The sequence below is a fragment of the Dama dama genome, chromosome 25 (assembly GCF_033118175.1).
Source record: "Dama dama isolate Ldn47 chromosome 25, ASM3311817v1, whole genome shotgun sequence".
NCBI classification, from domain to species: Eukaryota; Metazoa; Chordata; class Mammalia; order Artiodactyla; family Cervidae; genus Dama; species Dama dama.
This window is the reverse complement of record NC_083705.1, coordinates 76,821,225-76,842,526: the sequence shown is the minus strand read 5'-3', so window position 1 is coordinate 76,842,526 and position 21,302 is coordinate 76,821,225. Positions and strand designations below refer to the sequence as shown.

Here is a 21,302-nt window from a genome sequence, read left to right as displayed (position 1 = left end):
GGAGAGCACCTTGGTGTTCGCGTACCTGCACCCACGTGTTTTCTGGATCCGCTGAGTGGGCTGCTGCAGGGGCTGCTCCATCTCCCACTCTGGTCTCTGCGCTCAGAGAAATCCTGTCTCACCTCTGCTGTGACCCTGTTGTTCCCAAACTTCTTTGATGTGGCTCTTCTTTCAGGGACATGACAGGTGTGAGTAAAAGTGTAAATTCCCCAGGGGCTGGCCTGTGGGTGGACACAGCCCTGAAGGGCAGGCTGCCCCCACTGCCCAGCAGACCCCAGGCCCCACCCCACCTGTCTGACGTCCACTGAGCATCCCAGGGCAGTACCAGCCTCAGGCTATGTCCACCGTGGTGCAAAGTTGTACTTTCTGTCCATTCAGCAGTCTCCCTGTGGTCAGAAGCCCAGAGTTCCTGGCCCTACTGCTGAAGATAGTTCAGCTGTTTGGAGCCTCTCTGTGGCTTTTAGACCTAGAACTCTCTGCTGTGTACCTCCTGGCCATCCATGGTCACTTCAGCTGTCCACCTTGAACCCCTGATCATCCATGGTCACCAAGCAGGGCTTCCTGGTCAGCTATCCCTGTGGCCACTCAGGCCCTGCTCTGCCCTGGGCTCTCCCGGACTTGGACGTATGTGCCCCAGGCTCTGCCTTCACTGAGCCCATGGTCATAGGGAGGGTCCCGGTGGGGACTTGAGCCGGGTGAGGATGCAGGCCGGCCCCCTGGAGGAGGACCTGCGGGCCGGCTTGCACCTGCTGCATGGGCTCCATGTCAGCCTTGCTGTTCATCGCTAGGCCCTGAGACGCTGCGGGCCTGCGTCATCGGCAGGGTTTATCACTAGCGAAGAGCTCCTGGCTCACTCTGGGTCACCCTGAGTTCACGGAGGAGCAGCTGAATGTCGTGGGGCCTGAGAACCTGCCTGTCCCACAGCCAAGGCCATGGCCAGTTTGTTCCACATGGAGCCCGGGTCCCCCCGTGGAACCCGGGTCCCCCCCCTGCCGTGGAGCCCGGTTTACCCCTGGTTTGTTCCATGTGCAGTCTGAGGGCTCACACTAGCTCCTCCCTGCGGTGCTGTCGGGTCAGCTTTCCTGCATGACGACGACTCTTCCACAGGGGCTCTCTCCAGCTCCTAGTGACACTCCCCCTCCTGCAGGCCCCCTTGGGCTCCCCGGGGGCAGAGGAATGGTGTAGAACCTGTCCACAGGTCTGGAGTGACCCTCGGCTATGAGGCTGAGGCTGGTGGCCCCCGGTTGGAGATTTGGTGGGTGAGTGGGGGCAACCCCTCCCGCCCCAGGACCCCGGCAGGATGGACTCTCAGACTAAGCACTGCTGCTCCCTTAGGGTTGCCAGGAGCACCTGTTTATCGATTGCCCATAACTGCTTTTCAGGAGCTAAACTTAAGTTTATATTCAGAGAGTCGTCTCAGTCTTCAAACAGGCTTTGTTTTCTCTTTAGGAAACACTGCCAACACTTTTGGTAAATCACTCGTTCCAGCACAAAACCCCGAGTTCTAATTAACAGGACCAATATTGATTCTGCCTTTATTCTGTGTGGGTGCTTATTTGAGCTCACAGATGGTCCCTGCTATCATCCCTAGTTTTTAGATGAGGAACCTGAGGCCCAGAGAGGTTAAGTAGTTTGCCCAAGGTCACACAGCTGTTGAAAAAGCAGCCTTTGGTTGAGGTGTTTTTGAAATGGTCACATGTGCCCAGGGAAGGAAGAGCAATGTCTGCAGTGGCCACATTCTGTGTCTGGTTCTGGGCTCCGCTCCCACCGGCCGCCGGAGGGCCCAGGGCCAGATTCACCATCCAGACACCTGCACTGTCCAGCTGCTCACCTGGAGAGGATGACCCCGGCGCCGTGGATGGTGGAGCAGGGCCGGGCAGCACGGGTCCAGCCCGGGGGTCCACACCTGCCTCCATCCTTGTGGCTCTGCCCTGTCAGCTCACTGCCTCTTTCGAGAACTGTTTGCAAGCACCGTCGCTCTCCGAGGCTGGAGCCCAAGGCCAAGTTTACTGTTTGTGGGATCTATAAACAGCCGGCGAGCCGTCCCCAGCAGAAGCGCCTCGCACGCACATGAGCCCCGCGGCGAGGCCCAGTGAGTGATCTGGCTCCAGCAGGCCCAGCGGCCAGTGCCCGGCTCGCGTGACTGGCGGCCTGGCCTGTGGTGTTGCTCTGTTGCCATGGCGACAGCTCTCAGGGGAGGGCCCAGCTCCCAACTTCCCTTCATTCCAGGGAGGGGTGAGGAGAGGGGCTGCTGGAACTGTTCCTTTTCTCTCTTCTTTTTCCTCTGCTGTGACCTTGAGGAGCAATCTTTGAAGTGCTCGCCGGCTATTTTTTTCTGCCTGCGTTGGAAGACATCAGGATGTTCAAGGGCTGTCCAGAGGAAGTCCTGCTTGCTCAGCCATTTGCCCCGATCCCCACGCGGGGCCACCGGTGGTGTCCGGGGCAGGGCAAGTGGCCGGCCCTGCAGTGGCAGGTGCAGCTCCCGTGACTGGCTGTCACTGAACGTGGACGCGGTTGTTTCTCCTCTTAAAAAAGTGCAGCCTTCAGCTTGGGGCCAAATTCTTTTCTCCGCTTGGAGAAGTGATCTCATTTTCCATGTACCATGTTTAAAGAAACACAAAAGTCTTGCAGGATTAAAAGAGAGAGAGAAAACAAACAAACGTTTGCGATGCATGTTTGCTCCGGCCGTCCCACATGTGCAGCACTATTTGGCGTGAGGTTTCCAGGCCAGAACGTCGATCTGATATTGAATCCATATGACTCGGCAAACAGCATTTATGGTCGTTTTTCTTTTTAAAATTTCTGCCTGGTGAGTTAAAATTAAGGTTGTTTTCGGCTGTGACTAATCTTGTAAAATCTTTTTTGAGACGGCATTTGATGCACTCAGACCATGAGCATCTCTTTGGGCTTTGGACTGTTATTAGTGGGACATTTTGAGTCTGGGCTGCCTCTGAGACGGGAAACGCTGCGTGGACGGCTGGCAGCGCCCACCTCACCCACTCCCGCCGCCGGGGGCAAGTGGGAGTCCCCACGCCTGCAGCTTGCCCGGGGTGGGGGGGAACGAGGCTCTCAGGCTACCACCAGCCCAGCCCCGCGTGGCGTCTGGGCTTGGTCACCTGGGCCACGTGGCCACTGGTCAGTGAGTCTATAAGAAGGAGGAACAGTAACCTTGTTGCCACAGTAACAGAGCCACACCACAAGGCCACCGAAGCCTGCGGTGGTGCCACCCTGCTTCTGCCCAGATTCCTGGGGTGGGACTTAGATGGGCAGCCTGCAGGCCCCTCCCGGGATGTCCCTGCCAGCTCCAGGTCAGGTGCGAGGCCCGTGGCTGCCCGCTCCGGCTTTTCTGGCCGGAGGGCTTGGTCACGGTGGCCGCAGCAGCAGGCTGCACCAGCCCCGAGGGCCTTGGCCACTAGAATCTGCCGGCTGTGGTGCAGGGTGGGGAAGGAGCCGGGCACCCTGAGCAGGTGTTCCGCTGAGCCCCTGGGTCACAGGAAGCCAGGTTTGTAGGGGAGGCGCTGGAAGCCATCACAGGAGGGCCATGGGCAGTGGTGTGAGCACCAGCACTGCCCTCATCCTGGGGGACGCCCAGCTCTGGGGGCAGCAGGTCCCATGTGGTCACACACCTCCTCTGCACAGCAGCGCTGCAGCGAGGAAAGGTTGTGGCCTTTCCTCCTTGCCTTAGGTGTCTTCCATCCATGTAGTGTGCGCGCATCTCCGGGAGCCCTTACCAGGAGCTGAGAGCAGCCCAGACGCCCATTGAGCGACAAGGGATCGGCAGTGCAGCCTGTGCATGCAGTGGAATATTAGTCAGCCCCGAAGAAGGGAATTCCGACACAGGCTCTGCACAGATGAGCCCGAGGATGTTGTGCTGAGTGCTTGAGCCCGGCCCGGAAGGGCCAGTCCTGTGAGTCCACTCAGAAGGCCCCTGAGGAGTGGGGCTCCTGGAGACAGGAAGCAGATGGTGGTGGCCGGGACTGGGGAGGGCCGGAGTGTCAGGCTGGGAAGATGAGACGCTCTGGAGATGCTGCTGCTGGCGGCCGTACAACCACAAGGCTCGCGGGGATGAGCCGTGTGTGTGAGAGTGGCTAAAACGGTGAACTTTCTGCTGCATACATTTTACCACAATATGAGGAGAGTTGGCATTTCGAAGTGTGGTTCTTGTACGTGTCGGTGTCTGAGGGACATGGGAGTCCAAGCCTCAGTGGTCCAGCTCGTCATAGATTCTGAGGCTGACGGTACTTCTGAAAATCCTCCGGGCCAGTGAACGTGGACATGCAGGTTTTGTGTTTTTAGATGAAGTTTCTCTGAAGTGGCACAGAAACTGTGAGGGGCACTGTCCAAACCTGGCACCTCCCAGTGGGTGGTGGGAAGTCTGCGTGGGGACCACTCACAGATGGGGCTGTCCACACCCAGCCTCCTGTCTTATTGATCGACCCACACCCTGCCGGTCAGCACGCAGGGAAATCTGGCCTCTGTTACACCATGTAACAGCCCAGACATTTCATGGGTCTCCCCACCCTCACCAAGAAACCTGGGATCTCCTAGCAGAGGCACGTGGGGGGAGATTCAGTCATGGTCACCCCCACCCCCCCCACCGGGACAAGCGCGGGCAAACACCGGACTTTCCCCCAGATGCCCAAAGGAGTGTGGGCAGTGTGAACAGGCACTTCCCTGGAACTGCACAGGAACTCATGACAAATGCTGCCATCTTTCTGGGAACACGGACGTTCCGGTGGACACAGTGTTCATAGGATCAATTGTCCGTTCACTGGAGTTCGGGAGTTGTGGCTGGTATCTTAATAACAGGCTTTTGGTGAGATGTGGTCACCGGCAGCAGACTGCTAGGGGCAGGGGTGCCTCAGGGGGCTGTGTGAGCTTTGGTTTCTCGTGCAGGAGACTCAGCGCAAAGTCTAAATCTGACTGCAGATCACCACCCTGCTGTTTGCACCTCTGTGTCAGAAACTCATCCAGAACTGTGAAACAAGGCAAGCCGTTGGGTGTCACCTCCTTTTCAAGTCATGTGGGCACAAGGCTGCTCGAGGATTCTCCGGGGGAATTTCATGTCTGCATCTGAGGCAGCAATCTGATCTCAGCTGTGAGCTTTTGGCATCTCTGATACATCTTAGGCTGCTTTAACATCTTAGTGACTCCCTCTTTTTCTAAAAAAATTTTTTGTTTATTTACTCACTTATTTGGCTGTGCTGGGTCTTCAGTGCGGCACATGGGTTTCTCTAGTTGTGGAGCCTGGGTCTCTCACTGTGCTGGCTCCTCTTGCTGCAGCGTGTGGGCTTGAGGTGCTCTGGCTCAGTAGCTGGGGCTCGTGGGCTCTGCCTCTTGGCATGTGGGATCTCCCGGACCAAGGGTCAAGCCAGTGTCAGCTGCATTGGCAGGCGAACCTTATCCACTGTACCACCAGGGAGCCCGCTGGTGCCTCCCTCTTGGATCAGACCTTCTGCTGAGTGCTCACTGTATGTTTGCCTGAGTGCTGTGATGCTTCTTCTCTGAGTAGTACTCTTAACAGCTAAGGTGTGGCTTCACGGCAGAGCGAGGGCCCATGTGCGGCTGTGAGGCTGTGTCCCTTTCTGGGAGTTTCCTTGGGAATCTTGTGTGATGTCACGTTGGGCAGAACATGATTTCCTTTTGGGCCGGACATTGCACTCCATTGATAAATTCATCTTTATGATGGTGAGTCACCCTGTCCAAGACCAGAGGATGTCTTTCTATTGTTCACATATAATTTGGTGTCTCTTGAGATGTTTTAACGTTTTCTTCACATCAATTTTGCGTTTTTCTGATTGAGTTTGCAAGTGTTGGGTCTTCTAAAGAGGATTTTATCCACCAGGATGTCTTCTGATATGGTCATTATTCTAGTATGTAAAGGCTATTGACTATATATTTAATTTTATATCCTTCCTGTTCACTGAATTCTTTTATTTGGGTTACTTTATCATTGATTCCCTAGATTTTCCCAGACAGATTGAGGAGTCCTCTGCAGGTAGTGACGCTTTCACCTTCTCGATGTTATACCTCCCGTTGAGCTCCCTTCTAGCTGCAACAGTTAACACCCCAGAAACTACACGGCAGGCCTCAGCAAACCTTTTCTGTAAGTGGCAGGTGGCGTTTCAGGCTTCATGGGCCACGTTGTCTCTCTTGGAACTATTTAACCTTGCTCTCGTAGTACACACACGTAAATGAACAGGTTTGGCCACAGTGTAAGGTGGAATGGAGGGGCACTGTAGTTTACACACCCCTGGAGTGGGATGTCACGGGCATCCTTGCCTCGCTTCCCAACCCTCCTGGAAACACGCAGCATTTTTCCCCATTAATTAAGTTGCTACCTTAGGAATAACATGCACACACACACACACAACATGTTCACACGCATTATCATGTTAAAATGTATCCATAATTCCTATTTTCCTGTGTGTTTTTTAATCAGAAATGAGTGTTGAATTTTGTTGAAAGCTTTTTTGCCATCCATGAATATGGCAAAAGTTATAGATTTTTCTCCTTGGAACTATAAACTTGCTTGTCTGGTTAGTTGCTCAGTCATGTCTGACTTTGGAGTCAGATGGACTGTAGCCATCCAGGCTTCTCTGTCCATGGGATTTTTCAGGCTAGAATACTGGAGTGGGTACATATGCCCTTCTCCAGAGGATCTTCCTGACCCAGGGATAGATAAGCTTGGTGTATTATATTAATGAATTTCCCAATATTGAACCAAACTTGCATTCCTGGAATAAAGTCTCTTGGTCATGATGTATTCTTTTCATAATGTGAAACTGAAATCTGTTTGCTAATATTTTATCTAGCATATTTGGAATCAGTAGTCAAAGTCTGTAATTTTATTTTTATTGAATTTCCTTATCAGAATTAACTGTCCATGTTATAGTTCTTAAGAATTAGGGAATTTTCACTTTCTATTTCTGAGACAATTTAGGGGGCATTGTTATTATCTGATTTTTAAAGATTTTTAAAACATCTGGGTCAGGCACATTATCCTGGGTTAGTGCCTTGATAACTTTGTTTCTTCTACAGAAATTGTGCTTCAAGGTTTCTATCTCTAATGGGTTAATTATGGTAAATTATTTAATTTCTTGAGTATCATTTTTCATATTTCCTTACTGTATTTTTAATGTCTTTAGGGTGTGTAATGATGTTTTCTTTAAAACTCCTTGTGTCAGTAACTTGTATTTTTCTTGATAAATCTTCTAGGAGTTTATCAATTTTATTAGTCTTTTTAAAGAAACAATTTTCCACTTTGTAACAATCTTTATTATTTAACTATTTAAAAACTATTATTATTTATTTAAATAATATTTGAAACTTTATTATTTAACTATTTTCATTGTTTCTTCTCTTATTTTTAATTTTTCTCTCTTTCTTGTTGCTGTTGTTCAGCCTCTCAGCCGTGTCCAACTCTTTACAACCCCATGGACTACAGCACACCAGGCTTCCCTGTCCATTACTATCTCCTAGAGTTTGTTCAAACTCATGTCCATTGAGTCGGTGATGCCATCCAACCATCTCATCCTCTGTCGTCCCCTTCTCCTCCTGCCTTCTATCTTTCCCAGCATCAGGGTCTTTTCCAATGAGTTGGCTCTTTGCATCAGGTGTCAAAATATTGGAGCTTCAGCTTCAGCATCAGTCCTTCCAATGAATATTCAGGACTGATTTCCTTTAGGATCAACTTGTTTGATCTCCTTGCAGTCCAAGGACTCTCAAGAGTCTCCTCCAGCACCATAGTTCGAAAGCGTCAGTTTTTCAGTGCTCAGCCTTCTTTATGGTCCAACTGTCACATCCATACATGACTACTGGAAAAACCATAGCCTTGACTAGACGGACCTCTGTCAGCAGAGTGATGTCTCTGCTTTTTAATGTGCTGTCTGAGTTGGTCATAGCTTTTCTTGCAAGGAGCAAGCGTCTTTGAATTTCACGGCTGCAGTCACCATCAACAGTGATTTTGGAGTCCAAGAAAATAAAGTTTGTCATTGTTTCCATTTTTTCCCCAATTTGCCTTGAAGTGATGGAACCAGATGCCATGATCTTAGTTTTCTGAATGTTGAGTTTTAAGCCAGCTTTTTCACTCTCCTCTTTCACTTTCATCAAGAGGCCGTTTAGTTTCTCTTCGCTTTCTGCCAAAAGGGTGATGTCATCTGCATATCTGAGGTTATTGATGTTCATGCTGGAATCTTGATTCCAGCTTGTGCTTTATCCTTCTCCTTACATTGTGTTTAATTGTCTCTAGTTTCTTGAGGAGGAATTACACACTTTGTTCTTTTGAAACCGTCATCCTAAGCTTACTGGGACTTTACGTTGCCTTTTCTGATTATATGTAACTTGCAGTTCATCACCTCTGTGTGTCCTCATCATGACGGGGTACAGAGTTGTAAAGTTTTACCTGTCCTTGTGGTTCTCCATCAGTTTTTAGAGGTGTGAGGCTTTGGATTTAGGTGGCTGCCATTATCCTATCACTTCATGGCAAAGAGAAGGTGAAAAGTGGAAGCAGTGACTGATTTTCTTTTCATGGGCTCCAAAATCACTGTGGACCTTGATTATAGTCATGAAATTAAAAGACACGTGCTCCTTGGAAGAAAAGCTATGGCAAACCTAAACAGTCTATTAAAAAGCAGAGATGTCACTTTGCTGAGAAGGGTCTGTATAATCAAAACTATGGTTTTGCTAGCTGTAGTCATGTATGGATGTAAAAGTTGGACCATAAAGAAAGCTGAGCACCGAAGAATTGATGCCTTCAAATTATAGTACTGGAGAAAACTCTTGAGAGTCCCTTGGACTACAAGGAGATCAAACCAGTCCATCCTAAAGGAAATCAGTCCTGAATATTCATTGGAGGGACTGATGCCGAAACTCCAATACTTTGGCTACCTGATGGGAAGAGCCGACTCATTGGAGAAGACCCTGATGCTGGGAAAGACTGAGGGCAATTGGAGAAGGGGACGACAGAGGATGAGATGGTTGGATGGCATCACTGACTCAATGGACATAATTTGAGCAAGCTCCAGCAGAGAGTGGAGGACAGAAGAGCCTGGTAGGCTATAGTCCATGGAGTTGCAAAGAGTCAGACATGACTTAGAGACTGAACAGCAACATTATCCTGGGCTCCCTAGAAGTCTTCAATACCAGTAATTTGAAAGCTCCTAGAAATTGATATTTATAAATCCTAATAGAAAAATCAGCACATAACATGCACAGGTATTTTACCAAAAAAGAAATACAAGTTACCAATGAATGTGTGAAATGTTTTTCAATCTCATTAATAATCAAATAATGAAAATTATAATGATGGTAAAATAATTTATCACATAAAATTGGCAAAAATTAAAAAAAAGAAAGAAGTACCCAGCGTGGTCAAGAATTAAGAGAAATTAATATTATAATGTATTGCTGATAGCTGCAAACTTCATGGATGTTAAAGTCTGTAAATTTCTGCATGTTAAAGATTCCAGCTGAGATATCATGAACTCCACCGTCCAGCTGCCTAACCCTCCCTAAGCTCCGGCTGTGCCCTGGCCCCAGAAAGTCAGACTGTTCCTGCCTGCCTGCAGGAGGCGATACACAACTGAGGGAGCCATTCCACACTTGGTGTCTGACACTTACCAGGGCCCACACTCCCTGGACCGCTGTCTTCCTTATCAGGATGAGGAGGACGCCAGACAGGCAGGCAGACAGCTGGCTGACAGGGTGGGCGTTGATCACGTGCTCGCGTGCCTGTGGTCCCTCATGCACCCTCACTAGCCATGGCTCTGGGAAGCCTGTGCAGGAGGGGCTGGAGGGCCTGCTTTTCAAAAAAAGGGAAACGTTAAATCGAGCCCAACACAGTGCTGCTTCGGCTACTGCTGATGCTAAGTCGTGTCAGTCGCGTCCGACTCTGTGCGACCCCATAGACGGCAGCCCACCAGGCTCCCCCGTCCCTAGGATTCTCCAGGCAAGAACACTGGAGTGGGTTGCCATTTCCTTCTCCAATGCATGAAAAGTGAAAAGTGAAAGTGAAGTCACTCAGTAATGTCTGACTCTTAGCGACCCTGTGGACTGCAGCCTACCAGGCTCCTCCGTCCATGGGATTTGCCAAGCAAGAGTACTGGAGTGGGGTGCCATTGCCTTCTCCGCAACACAGTGCATGCCACAATAATTACAGATATAACAGATTTAACAATCATTAAGATATTGTGAATAACATACATGAGTAAATTTAAAATAAAGATGCAATGGATGCATTACTGGAAAAAATTTTAAGATGCCATAACTGATATAAGAAAAAATCCTGAATATACTAACAGCCATAAAATAAACCAACATGGTACCAAAATTCACCCCCTTTTCACTCACCATCTCGCCAAAATGCACCCAGACTGGAGGATCTTAGAGGTGAGGTGAACCAGATGTTCTAGGAATACGTTTTCCTCATCATAAATAAGTGGGCATAGAAAATGAAAAAAGAGGGAAAGGATGTTTGATGATTAGGTACACTTGAACACCAAAATGAAGAGAGAAGCTTATAGGTGGATTTCCTTGAATATAGATGAATATTTCCCAAGTGAAATGCATCAGTTCCAAGAACACATTAGAAATGATGATCCAAAAAGATTTACCCTCCATAGGCAAGAATGATTCACCATCAGAAAATCTGTCAGTGTAACTCACTACCTTAATAGACTAAAGAAAATCTATGTGATGATTTCAGTAGACAACAGAAATAGCCCTTGTTGGAGCTCAACATTTTTTCATGATAAAAATTCCTAGAAAGACCAGACATGGTATAGAAGAGGATGCATGAATGGGAAAATCCACCTTGTGGTGTAAAAGTTCCTGTTGTGTTTCAGGTATTGGTGTGTCTCATCTCACCATGGTGATGTTTGTATTTTATAAAACATCATTTGATAATCATTAGAAAAAGAACCCAAGTCATGAGCCTTATAAACGGTGACCAAGTTCTCAAGTCACCTGCTGGCTCAGGACATTTTGCGAACAGTCATGAAAACATTAAAAGCAGGCCTTTCTGGAGGTTATGAATTCAGACCACAAAACAGGGAAGAAATGGTTGAAAAGCCAAACAGAACCAATGCTTGATGTTTTTACTGTGAGTGATGTCATGTGAGTGATGTTGGTGTTCTGTTTGTTCTAGTCCCTCCACGGCTTCGCTCTGGTGGTGAGCGCGGAAGGGATGATCTTCTACGCGTCGGCCACGATCGTGGACTACCTGGGCTTCCATCAGGTGAGCACAGCACCTGTCCTCTGCGGTTCGGTCCCGCCACCTTGGAGGCATGCATGTGTGTTTAGTCACTCAGTCATGTCTGACTCTGCGACTCCATGGACTGCAGCCCGCCAGGCTCCTCTGTCCGGGGAACTCTCCGGGCAACAATACTGGGGTGGGTTGCCATTCCTTCCCAACCCAGGGATCAAACCCGGGTCTCCTGCATTGCAGGTGGATTATTTATCATCTGAGCCACCAGGGACCTTGAACTTTTAAACTTCAAGGTTTAAAACATTTCTAAAATCAAACTTTTTCTTTTTTTAAATCACTGAGCTTTTGTCAGGTGAGATTTTGCACACCCGGCTTTGTCTGGGGCTCAGGGTCACGGCGAGAGGCATGACGGTGTCTTGGGTGTCCCTAGTCTCAAAGCAGTGACTTGTGCCACCTGCAGCCCAACCTCTACGCTCCGCGATGCGAGAGGCTGGTCAGGGCCAGGGCAGGGACCTGTCCTGAGCTGCACTTTGGTGTCTCAAACCCCAGATGCAAGGTACAGTCAGGACGCAGTGTGCTCCAGAATTGCTCTTGCTGGTGTGCAGATAGCTCGCCCAGAATGTTGCCCCGGGTCAGCACAGCCTGGACGGTTCCAGACCTCAGGGCAGAGCGGGATGGAGTCCATCCAACCATGGGTCCAAGGAGGTGGCTCAGTGAGAAGCCCCAGGAAAGGAAGTGGGACCTGGCTTGGCCTCTGGGAGGGAAAAGTCTCAGGAGCAATCCCAGCCCAGAGTCACATGCTGCTGGTGAAACCTCCTGGTTCTGCAGCTTGGACGGCTGGGGTCTGAGGACAAGTTGGGCACAAGTGTGGCCACTTCCCCCCCCAAAACAGCTGCTCCCCCCCCCCCACCTCCGCCACCAGCCCTCTGCAGGGAGCTCACAGCACAGGGTTATAAACTCCAGGAAGCCACCAAATGCCAGTCCTGGCACCTTCCCTGAGGAATTCAAGATAAAAACAGGTGGATTTGAGAGAGAACAAGACAGAACCTGGAAAAACCCAGAATATAGTGTGTCTACGCTCAGGGCCTCATCCGGGGGCAAAGCATGCAGCGATTTGAAAACTTGACTGTAGAGAATGACTGGGAGTTTAAAAACACAAGGTTAGCCGAGCCAGAGAGAGGTGCAGGCACAGCGGGTGGAGGGCAGCGGGGCTGAGTCGGGCCAAGAGCACATTTGAGACCCCGTCGCTGGCAACGCCACGGTGGCCCTTGGGAGGTGAATAGTCCACCAAGGGGCCCGCCCGCTGGCGTGCTTGCCTGGAGGCTGGAGACCACCCCGCGGAGCCCGGCACCTCTGCGGGCCAGGCAAAACATTCGCAGCACCCGGGTCAGAGCCCAGAGAAGAAGGAGATGGGGCGCCAGACGTGCAGTTAATACCGAAAATATTCCCGATGGGCTAGAAGCCACGGCCGGCCGGCCGGGCGTTGGGGGAGAAGCCTGGAGGTCGGGAGGCCTGAGGGCACCCGGCTCCGCCCCTTAGACGCCGGCCTCCCCAGCGAACTGCAGGACGGGCCTCCAGGCGCTTGCTCCGCGCCTCTCCACCTGCCCGCGTCCTGCGCAGCCTCCTTCGGCAGTCGCTCCGCGGGGGCCGCGCCGGCCTCTCTGCAGCAGCACCACTCTCCCAGGCCCGCCGGGGCGGAGCGAGGCAGTGGGCGCGACGATTCGAGCCCCGGGTAATGAAGCCTTCGTCGCGTCCCTGGGCGTCGTGTGCAGCACCCGTATCTAGAAAAATGTGGTCGCGTGTGCCCGCTGAGAATATTTGTTTTTTTGTCCCAATCGCTGTCGCCTGAGTTGCTCTGTAAATTCTCCGGATACCCACATCACCTGCCTTTGGCTATGTAATTTGAAGGTCCCACCCCCGGGTTTGGTTTCTGTGGGAAATGCAGGTGCCCTGTAGAGACCTGATTCCAGGTCTGAACTTGCTAATTGGAGCTTTTGTTTTCTTGGAACTTGGTTATTTCCTCTGAAGTGTTACAAGTTAAAAAAAAATAGTTTTGCCTTTTATTATAAGGAAATTGTTTCCAAATGCCATTAAGTCAGGCGGTGCCTCTAGTTTATGTAAAACGTTTCATGAACATATTAGACCAGCCCTGTGCTATTATTGTCAGCTTCTTGGGCAAAATGCTTTACAAAAAGTCAGGAACCAGCCGTTTCCTGTGGCAACCTGAGTGCATCGGTTCAGTATCTCCCGTTTCAGTGCTCTTTGAGATGAACAAATAGGCTTTAGATGTATATTTTAGTTGCCCTCGCCTTTGCTGCTACAAGACGTTGTCCATTCTCTCCGAGGTCAGCAGTGGGGGCGTCCCGTCCCCAGGTGAATCAGGCCGGATGTGAGGGCCTGTGGCAGGAAGCAGTTAAGGACCCTCGGGCATGGAGAGCGGATATATGTGCTCTCTGCGCAAAAGGCAAAGATGGTCACTAATGGAATGAGCTGTTTGTGAAAACGGCTGTGCTTTTATCCTCAACTCTGCGGAGGGTGGTTCAGAGCCAAGATGGAGACGATCTGACCTGACCAGAGTGTGCTTGTTCTGTGCTCTGTGAACAGCCGACACGCCACTCTCCCCCGCTTCTCACTCCCCCACGATTTATTCTTCTTGACCTCGTTTGTAGGGAGCAAACCCTAGACATTAGGAAAGACGAAGGGAGGCCAGGCTAACCGCCACGACCTCGGTATTCTTATCCCAGAAAGCGTCGACATTTAAGTGTGTGTGTGTTAGTCGTTCATTTGTGTCCAACTCTTTGTGACTGACTCCACGCACAGTAACGCACCAGGCTTCTCTGTCTAACAGCTTCAGAGTCGCCCGATCTGCCATGCTACCTCCAGCTCTGCTTGTCCTTCTCCAAGGGGATCTCCTCCTGTGTCGGTTAAGCCGCAGACCCACCCCTTGCATCCCTTTCGTGGATTATCTGAGGTGTGTGGAGACAGCAAATGGGGCAGCAGGGTGCCCCTGGGGTTCTGCTGAAACTCACCAGGGAATACGTGGATCACAGTGCCTATTTATTAGGTTACAGTGAGAAATATCCAGCTCTCAGACCTCAGCACAGTTTTTTTCCTTTAATCAAAACCATGGAGGGGAAAATGTCATCCATCAAAGAAGGATGGAAAAACACCAAATTCCTAGTAATGAGTCAAGCAAATTATACGTAGTACTTCCACTCAGAAAATATAAAGCATTACTTAAAGAAATTAAAGATCCAGAGCACTGAAGAACTGTGATGCTGGAGAAGACTTTTTTCTTTCTTTTTTTTTTCTTTTTTTTTTTTTGGAGAAGACTCTTGAGAGTCCCTTGGATAGCAAGGAGATCCAACCAGTCAGTCCTAAAGGAAATTAGTCCCAAATATAAATTGGAAGAACTGATGCTGAAGCTCCAATACTTTGGCCACCAGATGCAAAAAGCTGACTCATTGGAGAAGACCCTGATGCTGGGAAAGATTGAGGCAGGACAAGAAGGGGAGGACAGAGGAGGAGATGGTTGAATGGCATCACCGACTCAATGGACATGAGTTTAAGCAAGTTCCAGGAGACAGTGATGGACAGGGAGGCCTGGCGAGTTGCAGTCCAACTCGCAAAGAGTCAGACATGACTTAGCAACTGAACAACAAGAAAATGGAAAGATATGTTGTGAACTGGAGGACTTAATATTATTATCATAAAGGTGACAGATCAAGTTATAGAATAACTGGAAAAAAAGAATAACTGGCATCCCTGGTGGCTCAGTGGAAAAGAATCCACCTGCCAATGCAGGAGACACAGGTTCAATCCCTTGGTCAGGAAGATCCCTGAAGAAGGAACTGGCAACCCAGTCCACTACTCTTCCTTGAGGAATCCCATGGACAGAGAAACCTGGTGGGCTACAGTTCATAGTGTCTCTAAGAGTTGGACCCAACTTAGCGACTAAACAACAACAACAAAGAACAAAAACTGTGTTGCTTTTCTGGGAGGAAACTGGACAAGCTAATTGGAGATGCAGAGATCTGAGTGAATCCAGCACCATGGGGAAGGGCATTGATGATCTCTGGGACACACTGTCCCAGACACAACACTTCATGGCCAGCTCAGTGGCTGAGACCAGTGGGGTCGGTGCAAAGAGGACACATGGCCTCATGAGATGGGAGGGTCACAGCAGATTTGGGTTCACAATGAAACCGATGTTGCCAGGAGGTGGGCAGGTGCTGGTCTTGTCAGTAAATGGTGCTTCATGCACTGAATCCTCTTGAAAAAGTGAATCTTGACACCTACCTCACACCACGCAGAGTCAATGGTAGATGGTGGAAGTTTCTAGAAGTTAACAGGGCAGAGTCAGGCGGTATCTGAGGAACAAGCACACAGAGAGGACAGAAACCCTAAAGCCCTGACCATGAGGAGAGACTGATGGATCCAGCTGCGTCAGACCCGTGAGGAGGGCGGCAGGCCCAGCGGTGGGGAAGATGTCTGCCAAGGAGTCGCCCCCCGACAGGACTGCCGTCCGGGAGGGCGGAGGAGGTGACGGGGCAGCCAGGCGGCCCCGTGGAGAGTCGAGAGAAGGACAGCAGCAGGCGGCGCATCGCACACGTTCATCTGAAAACCAGTGACTCTGTGGGTAGGCGCTCCCTTCATTAGTCCTCGAGACGCGCTGATTAAACGTGGAACAGACACCGTTACACGTGGCTCACAAAGAAGGCGGGGCGCCTGGGCTCGCACACGGCCCGGGGGAGAGTGCTCGCACGCTCACTCTGGCGGCTGGCGGCGTGCTCCGCTGGGGCTGAGGCCCTCCACCCCGTGGCCCACATCCCAGTCCGGGGTGCGGGCCGAGCAGAACCGCCCTGGAAGACACCGCAGCTGCGCCGGTGAGAGGCCCGGAGGCGGGGAGGGACGGTGTGTCCCGGATGCAGCGGCGGTGTGTCTTACGGCTGAGAGCCACACCGCGGAGGGGCTGGACCTCTGCTTCAGGCGCCAGGGGCCGCGTCACCACCGAGGTGGGGACACGGAGGAAACGGGGCTCCACCTGAGAACAGAACCAGCCCGGGGTGCGGGGGCTGCACCCGGGTCGCCTCCGCGGAGTGCGGGGCGAAGGGTTCTGAGTCCTGACTGGGTGGGGAAGATGTGTGACTATGACGTGGGCACGTTTCACACTCACTCTGTGTTACGCCGCATCACAAAATTGCATGAGGAAAGCTTCATTATGGGACATGCCCTTGTGACGCGAGAGCCTCCAGGTGAGGGGGAGCCTCCAGGTGAGGGGAGCCTCCAGGTGAGGGGGGCCTCCAGGCGGGCACCATCTCTCCTCGGGCTCTTCCTATAACTGTGGTCCCTGAATGTCAAACAGGTAACCGCAGGAAGGTAGAAAATGAGTGTGATTATAACTCGAAGGCTAAACTCTAATCATGTATGCACATTCTCTCTCACAGTCTCAGACACAGTTTTCACAGAAAGAAGCAGACGCTGAGGTCAGAAGTGTTGTAGTCCTTGGTCAGTGTTGTCCGGGCTCTGGCCTGAATGAGGACCACTCGTAGTGGATGGGGACACACCAGACCTTCCCTCCTGCTGACACCTGCAGCACCTTCTGATTCTCATGCACCTGGAGGCCCCCCTCACTTGGCAGCTCCCACCTCACCTGGCAGTTCTCCCCTCACTTGGAGACCCCCCCCCCCCTTACCTGGAGGCCCCCCTCACCTGGAGGCTCACCTCACCTGGAGGCTCCTCTCACCTGGAGGCTCCTCCTCACTTGGTAGCTCCCCCCTCACCTGGAGGCCCCCCTCACCTGGAGGCTCTCCTCACCTTGAGGCCCCCCCTCACATGGAGGCATCCCCTCACCTGGAGGCCCCCCCTCACTTGGTAGCTCCCCCCTCACCTGGAGGCTCTCCCTCACCTGGAGGCCCCCCTCACCTGGAGGCTCGCCCCTCCCCTGGAGGCTCTCCTCACTTTGAGGCCCCCCCTTCACCTGGAGGCCCCCCACCTGGAGGCCCCCCCTCACATGGAGGCACCCCCTCACCTGGAGGCTCTCCTCACCTGGAGGCTCCCCCTCACTTGGCAGCTCCCCCCTCACCTGGAGGCCCCCCTCACCTGGAGGCTCCCCCTCACTTGGCAGCTCCCCCCTCACCTGGAGGCTCCCCCCTCACCTGGAGGCTCCCCCTCACTTGGCAGCTCCCCCCTCACCCGGAGGCTCCCCCCTCACCTGGAGGCTCTCCTCACCTGGAGGTCCCTCTAACCTGGAGGCTCCCCCCTCACCTGGAGGCTCTCCTCACCTGGAGGCTCTCCTCACCTTGAGGCTCCCCCTCACCTGGAGGCTCCCCCCTCACCTTGAGCTCTCCCTCACCTGGAGGCACCCCCCTCACCTGGAGGCTCTCCTCACCTGGAGGCTCTCCTCACCTGGAGGCTTCTCTCACCTGGAGGCTCCCCCTCACTTGGCAGCTCCCCCCTCACCTGGAGGCTCTCCTCACCTTGAGGCCCCCCATCCACTCTGAGTGAGGCTGCCTATTACCCCCTGAGAAAGTGCCTCATCTGTGAAACCCTGATCCTTCAGGAACTTCTCCTCTATCTAGTTTTTACAGTGATCCAGTTGAGAAACAACGGAAGCTCAGCAATGGGCCAGCTGAAGGGGCCAAGGGGCTTCTGTGGGACTGGGGCCCCAGGTGGGTAATGGGTAATGCCATTCGGTTCAGATGGGAAGACGTGCACCAGCCTCGTCGTTTGTCGACACTCTGGATGTTTTCTCTGGCAATACCAACAATCAAGTCCGCTGAGGTCTGCCTTCATAGCCCAAGGCAGGGCCTTGGCGCCCCGGACTGCAGGTTCCCAGTGTGGACCTGGGGGGTGGGGTGGCCTCTGTGCTTAGGTTGCAAGCAGGTGGGGGGACCCAGGACCAGAGAGAGGGTTGTGGGTCGGAGGGTCCCTGCGGCATCCTGCCAGGGCAGCGGTCAGGCCTGGAGATGCCAGCCTGGCCCCATCTCACCGTAAAGGTGTGCTTCCCTAATTAACTTTGTGATCCAAGTGTAACAAAGAGGCTGGAAGGCGACCAGACATAAGTGCACAGCTCGATGAGGTTGGAGTCAGCTTTGAACTTTGGGAATCTTGATCCCAAAGGAAGTTTGGTCTCTGAGCCCCTGATCTGCCCCGGAGGCACTGCCTGGCCTGGGGGGCACTTTGTGGGCTGGACGCCTGGTGTCCAGGCAGTGTTGGTTGCCTCTTGTGGGGAGGGACTTTCTCTTCACGGGTGTGACTTGCCTTTGACAGATGGATGAGACGTGTTTGTGGTCATTAACCCTGGAATACAGTGCAGACATTCCCTCGGGGTAAGACTAAAATGACTGTCTCGTGTTGCAGACGGATGTGATGCACCAGAATATTTATGACTACATCCACGTGGACGACCGCCAGGACTTCTGCCGGCAGCTGCACTGGGCCATGGACCCTCCCCAGGCAGGGTGCGGGCAGTCCCTGCTCTCGGAGACAGGTGGGTCCTGGGGGCCCTGGTCTGACGCAGACTCGGAGGTTCCTGAAACACGTGGACACCTCCGCAGCAGTTGCCCCTTTCCTCCTCCTCCCATTGAAGTGGCGTCAACACCCCTTCCTCCTCGGAGACCTCCTGCACCCCCACCCTTCTCAGACGGCTTCCCCAGGGGGCTCTCTGGCTCCCAGGGCCCCTGTGTCTCCTGCCACGTCCCTGTGCCCTGTACGGTGTGAAGCCCAGAAGCCAGGGACCCTGCCTCTAGTTTTGCAAACTCCTCCTCAGATGCACATCTTCTAGGAAACTCTCTCCACCCACCTGAGATTTACCTGAAACAGTCTCCCAAATGTTGCTGTCTGTTCGGGGACATTGCCCACTGTGGGCAAGCCCCCCAAGGTGTCCCAGATCTGCAGCCCCTGCCCAGTGAACATACCAGGCAGGCGCCCAGGTCCCTGAGATGGCAGAGCAGATGAGAGCTCGGGGGTCAGAGTGAGTGGCCTCCCCTGGGTTGCGGTGCAGGGAGACAGGGTCCTGGGTCTACCACATGTTCCCCACGGTGGTCAGGAATTCCAGGAGTTTCCAGCACGCCTTCACACGGCAGCGTGGGTCACCTTCTACAGGTAGAGAAGACACAGCCCCAGGTGCTGACCAGCTTTACAAGCTCAGAACAAAAGCCCGAGCTGACGGACACTCACGAGGGGTGTTGGGGGTGCTCAGGGAGGGAGGCCGGTTTGGAGCAGGCCTGTGCATTACCTGCTGACAGCTGCTGGTGGTGCCACGAACTTGCTGACCAGGGTGTGTTTCTGCTTTCTCCCTGGTCCCCGCCGTCTGTGCCCAGGAGAGGATGCCGTGCTGGGGAGGCTGCTGCGGGCCCAGGAGCGGGGCGTGGACCAGCCCACCGAGTACTCGGCCTTCCTGACGCGCTGCTTCATCTGCCGCGTGCGCTGCCTGCTGGACAGCACCTCGGGCTTCCTGGTGAGAGAGGATGGGGACGGCACCTGGGCCTCCTGGTGAGAGAGAGGGTGGGGACGGCACCTGGGCCTCCTGGTGAGAGAGAGGATGGGGACGGCACCTGGGGTTCCTGGTGAGAGAGAGGGTGGGGACGGCACCTGGGCCTCGTGGTGAGAGAGAGGGTGGGGACGGCACCTGGGCCTCCTGGTGAGAGAGAGGGTGGGGACCGCACCTGGGCCTCCTGGTGAGAGAGAGGGTGCAGGACGGCACCTGGGCCTCCTGGTGAGAGAGAGGGTGCAGGACGGCACCTGGGCTTCCTGGTGAGAGAGAGGGTGCAGGACGGCACCTGGGCCTCCTGGTGAGAGAGAGGGTGGGGACCGCACCTGGGCCTCCTGGTGAGAGAGAGGGTGGGGACCGCACCTGGGCCTCCTGGTGAGAGAGAGGGTGCAGGACGGCACCTGGGGCTCCTGGTGAGAGAGAGGGTGCAGGACGGCACCTGGGCTTCCTGGTGAGAGAGAGGGTGCAGGACGGCACCTGGGCCTCCTGGTGAGAGAGAGGGTGCAGGACGGCACCTGGGGCTCCTGGTGAGAGAGAGGGTGCAGGACGGCACCTGGGCTTCCTGGTGAGAGAGAGGGTGCAGGACGGCACCTGGGCCTCCTGGTGAGAGAGAGGATGGGGACGGCACCTGGGGCTCCTGATGAGAGAGAGGGTGGGGACGGCACCTGGGCCTCCTGGTGAAAGAGAGGGTGGGGACGGCACCTGGGCTTCCTGGTGAGAGAGAGGGTGCAGGACGGCACCTGGGCCTCCTGGTGAGAGAGAGGGTACAGGACGGCACCTGGGGCTCCTGGTGAGAGAGAGGGTGCAGGACGGCACCTGGGCTTCCTGGTGAGAGAGAGGGTGCAGGACGGCACCTGGGCCTCCTGGTGAGAGAGAGGGTGGGGACGGCACCTGGGCCTCCTGGTGAGAGAGAGGGTGGGGACGGCACCTGGGGTTCCTGGTGAGAGAGAGGGTGGGGACGGCACCTGGGCCTCGTGGTGAGAGAGAGGGTGGGGACGGCACCTGGGCCTCGTGGTGAGAGAGAGGGTGGGGACGGCACCTGGGCCTGGTGGTGAGAGAGAGGGTGGGGACGGCACCTGGGCCTCCTGGTGAGAGAGAGGGTGCAGGACGGCACCTGGGCTTCCTGGTGAGAGAGAGGGTGCAGGAAGGCACCTGGGCCTCCTGGTGAGAGAGAGGGTGCAGGACGGCACCTGGGGCTCCTGGTGAGAGAGAGGGTGGGGACGGCACCTGGGCCTCCTGGTGAGAGAGAGGGTGCAGGACGGCACCTGGGCTTCCTGGTGAGAGAGAGGGTGCAGGATGGCACCTGGGGCTCCTGGTGAGAGAGAGGGTGCAGGACGGCACCTGGGCTTCCTGGTGAGAGAGAGGGTGCAGGACGGCACCTGGGCCTCCTGGTGAGAGAGAGGGTGGGGACCGCACCTGGGCCTCCTGGTGAGAGAGAGGGTGGGGACCGCACCTGGGGCTCCTGGTGAGAGAGAGGGTGCAGGACGGCACCTGGGCTTCCTGGTGAGAGAGAGGGTGCAGGACGGCACCTGGGCCTCCTGGTGAGAGAGAGGGTGCAGGACGGCACCTGGGGCTCCTGGTGAGAGAGAGGGTGCAGGACGG

At 53.7% G+C, this 21,302-nt stretch overlaps 1 protein-coding gene across 1 annotated transcript in view; it reads left to right on the top strand.

Moving 5' to 3' along the window:
- Positions 1–21,302, top strand: part of AHRR (aryl hydrocarbon receptor repressor) — a 93,365-nt gene that overhangs the window by 51,987 nt on the left and 20,076 nt on the right. The window contains exons 5-7 of the mRNA XM_061129400.1: positions 11,147–11,236; positions 18,569–18,698; positions 19,531–19,667. Coding sequence (XP_060985383.1) covers positions 11,147–11,236; positions 18,569–18,698; positions 19,531–19,667 — 357 coding nt within the window. The remainder of the gene's footprint in view (positions 1–11,146; positions 11,237–18,568; positions 18,699–19,530; positions 19,668–21,302) is intronic.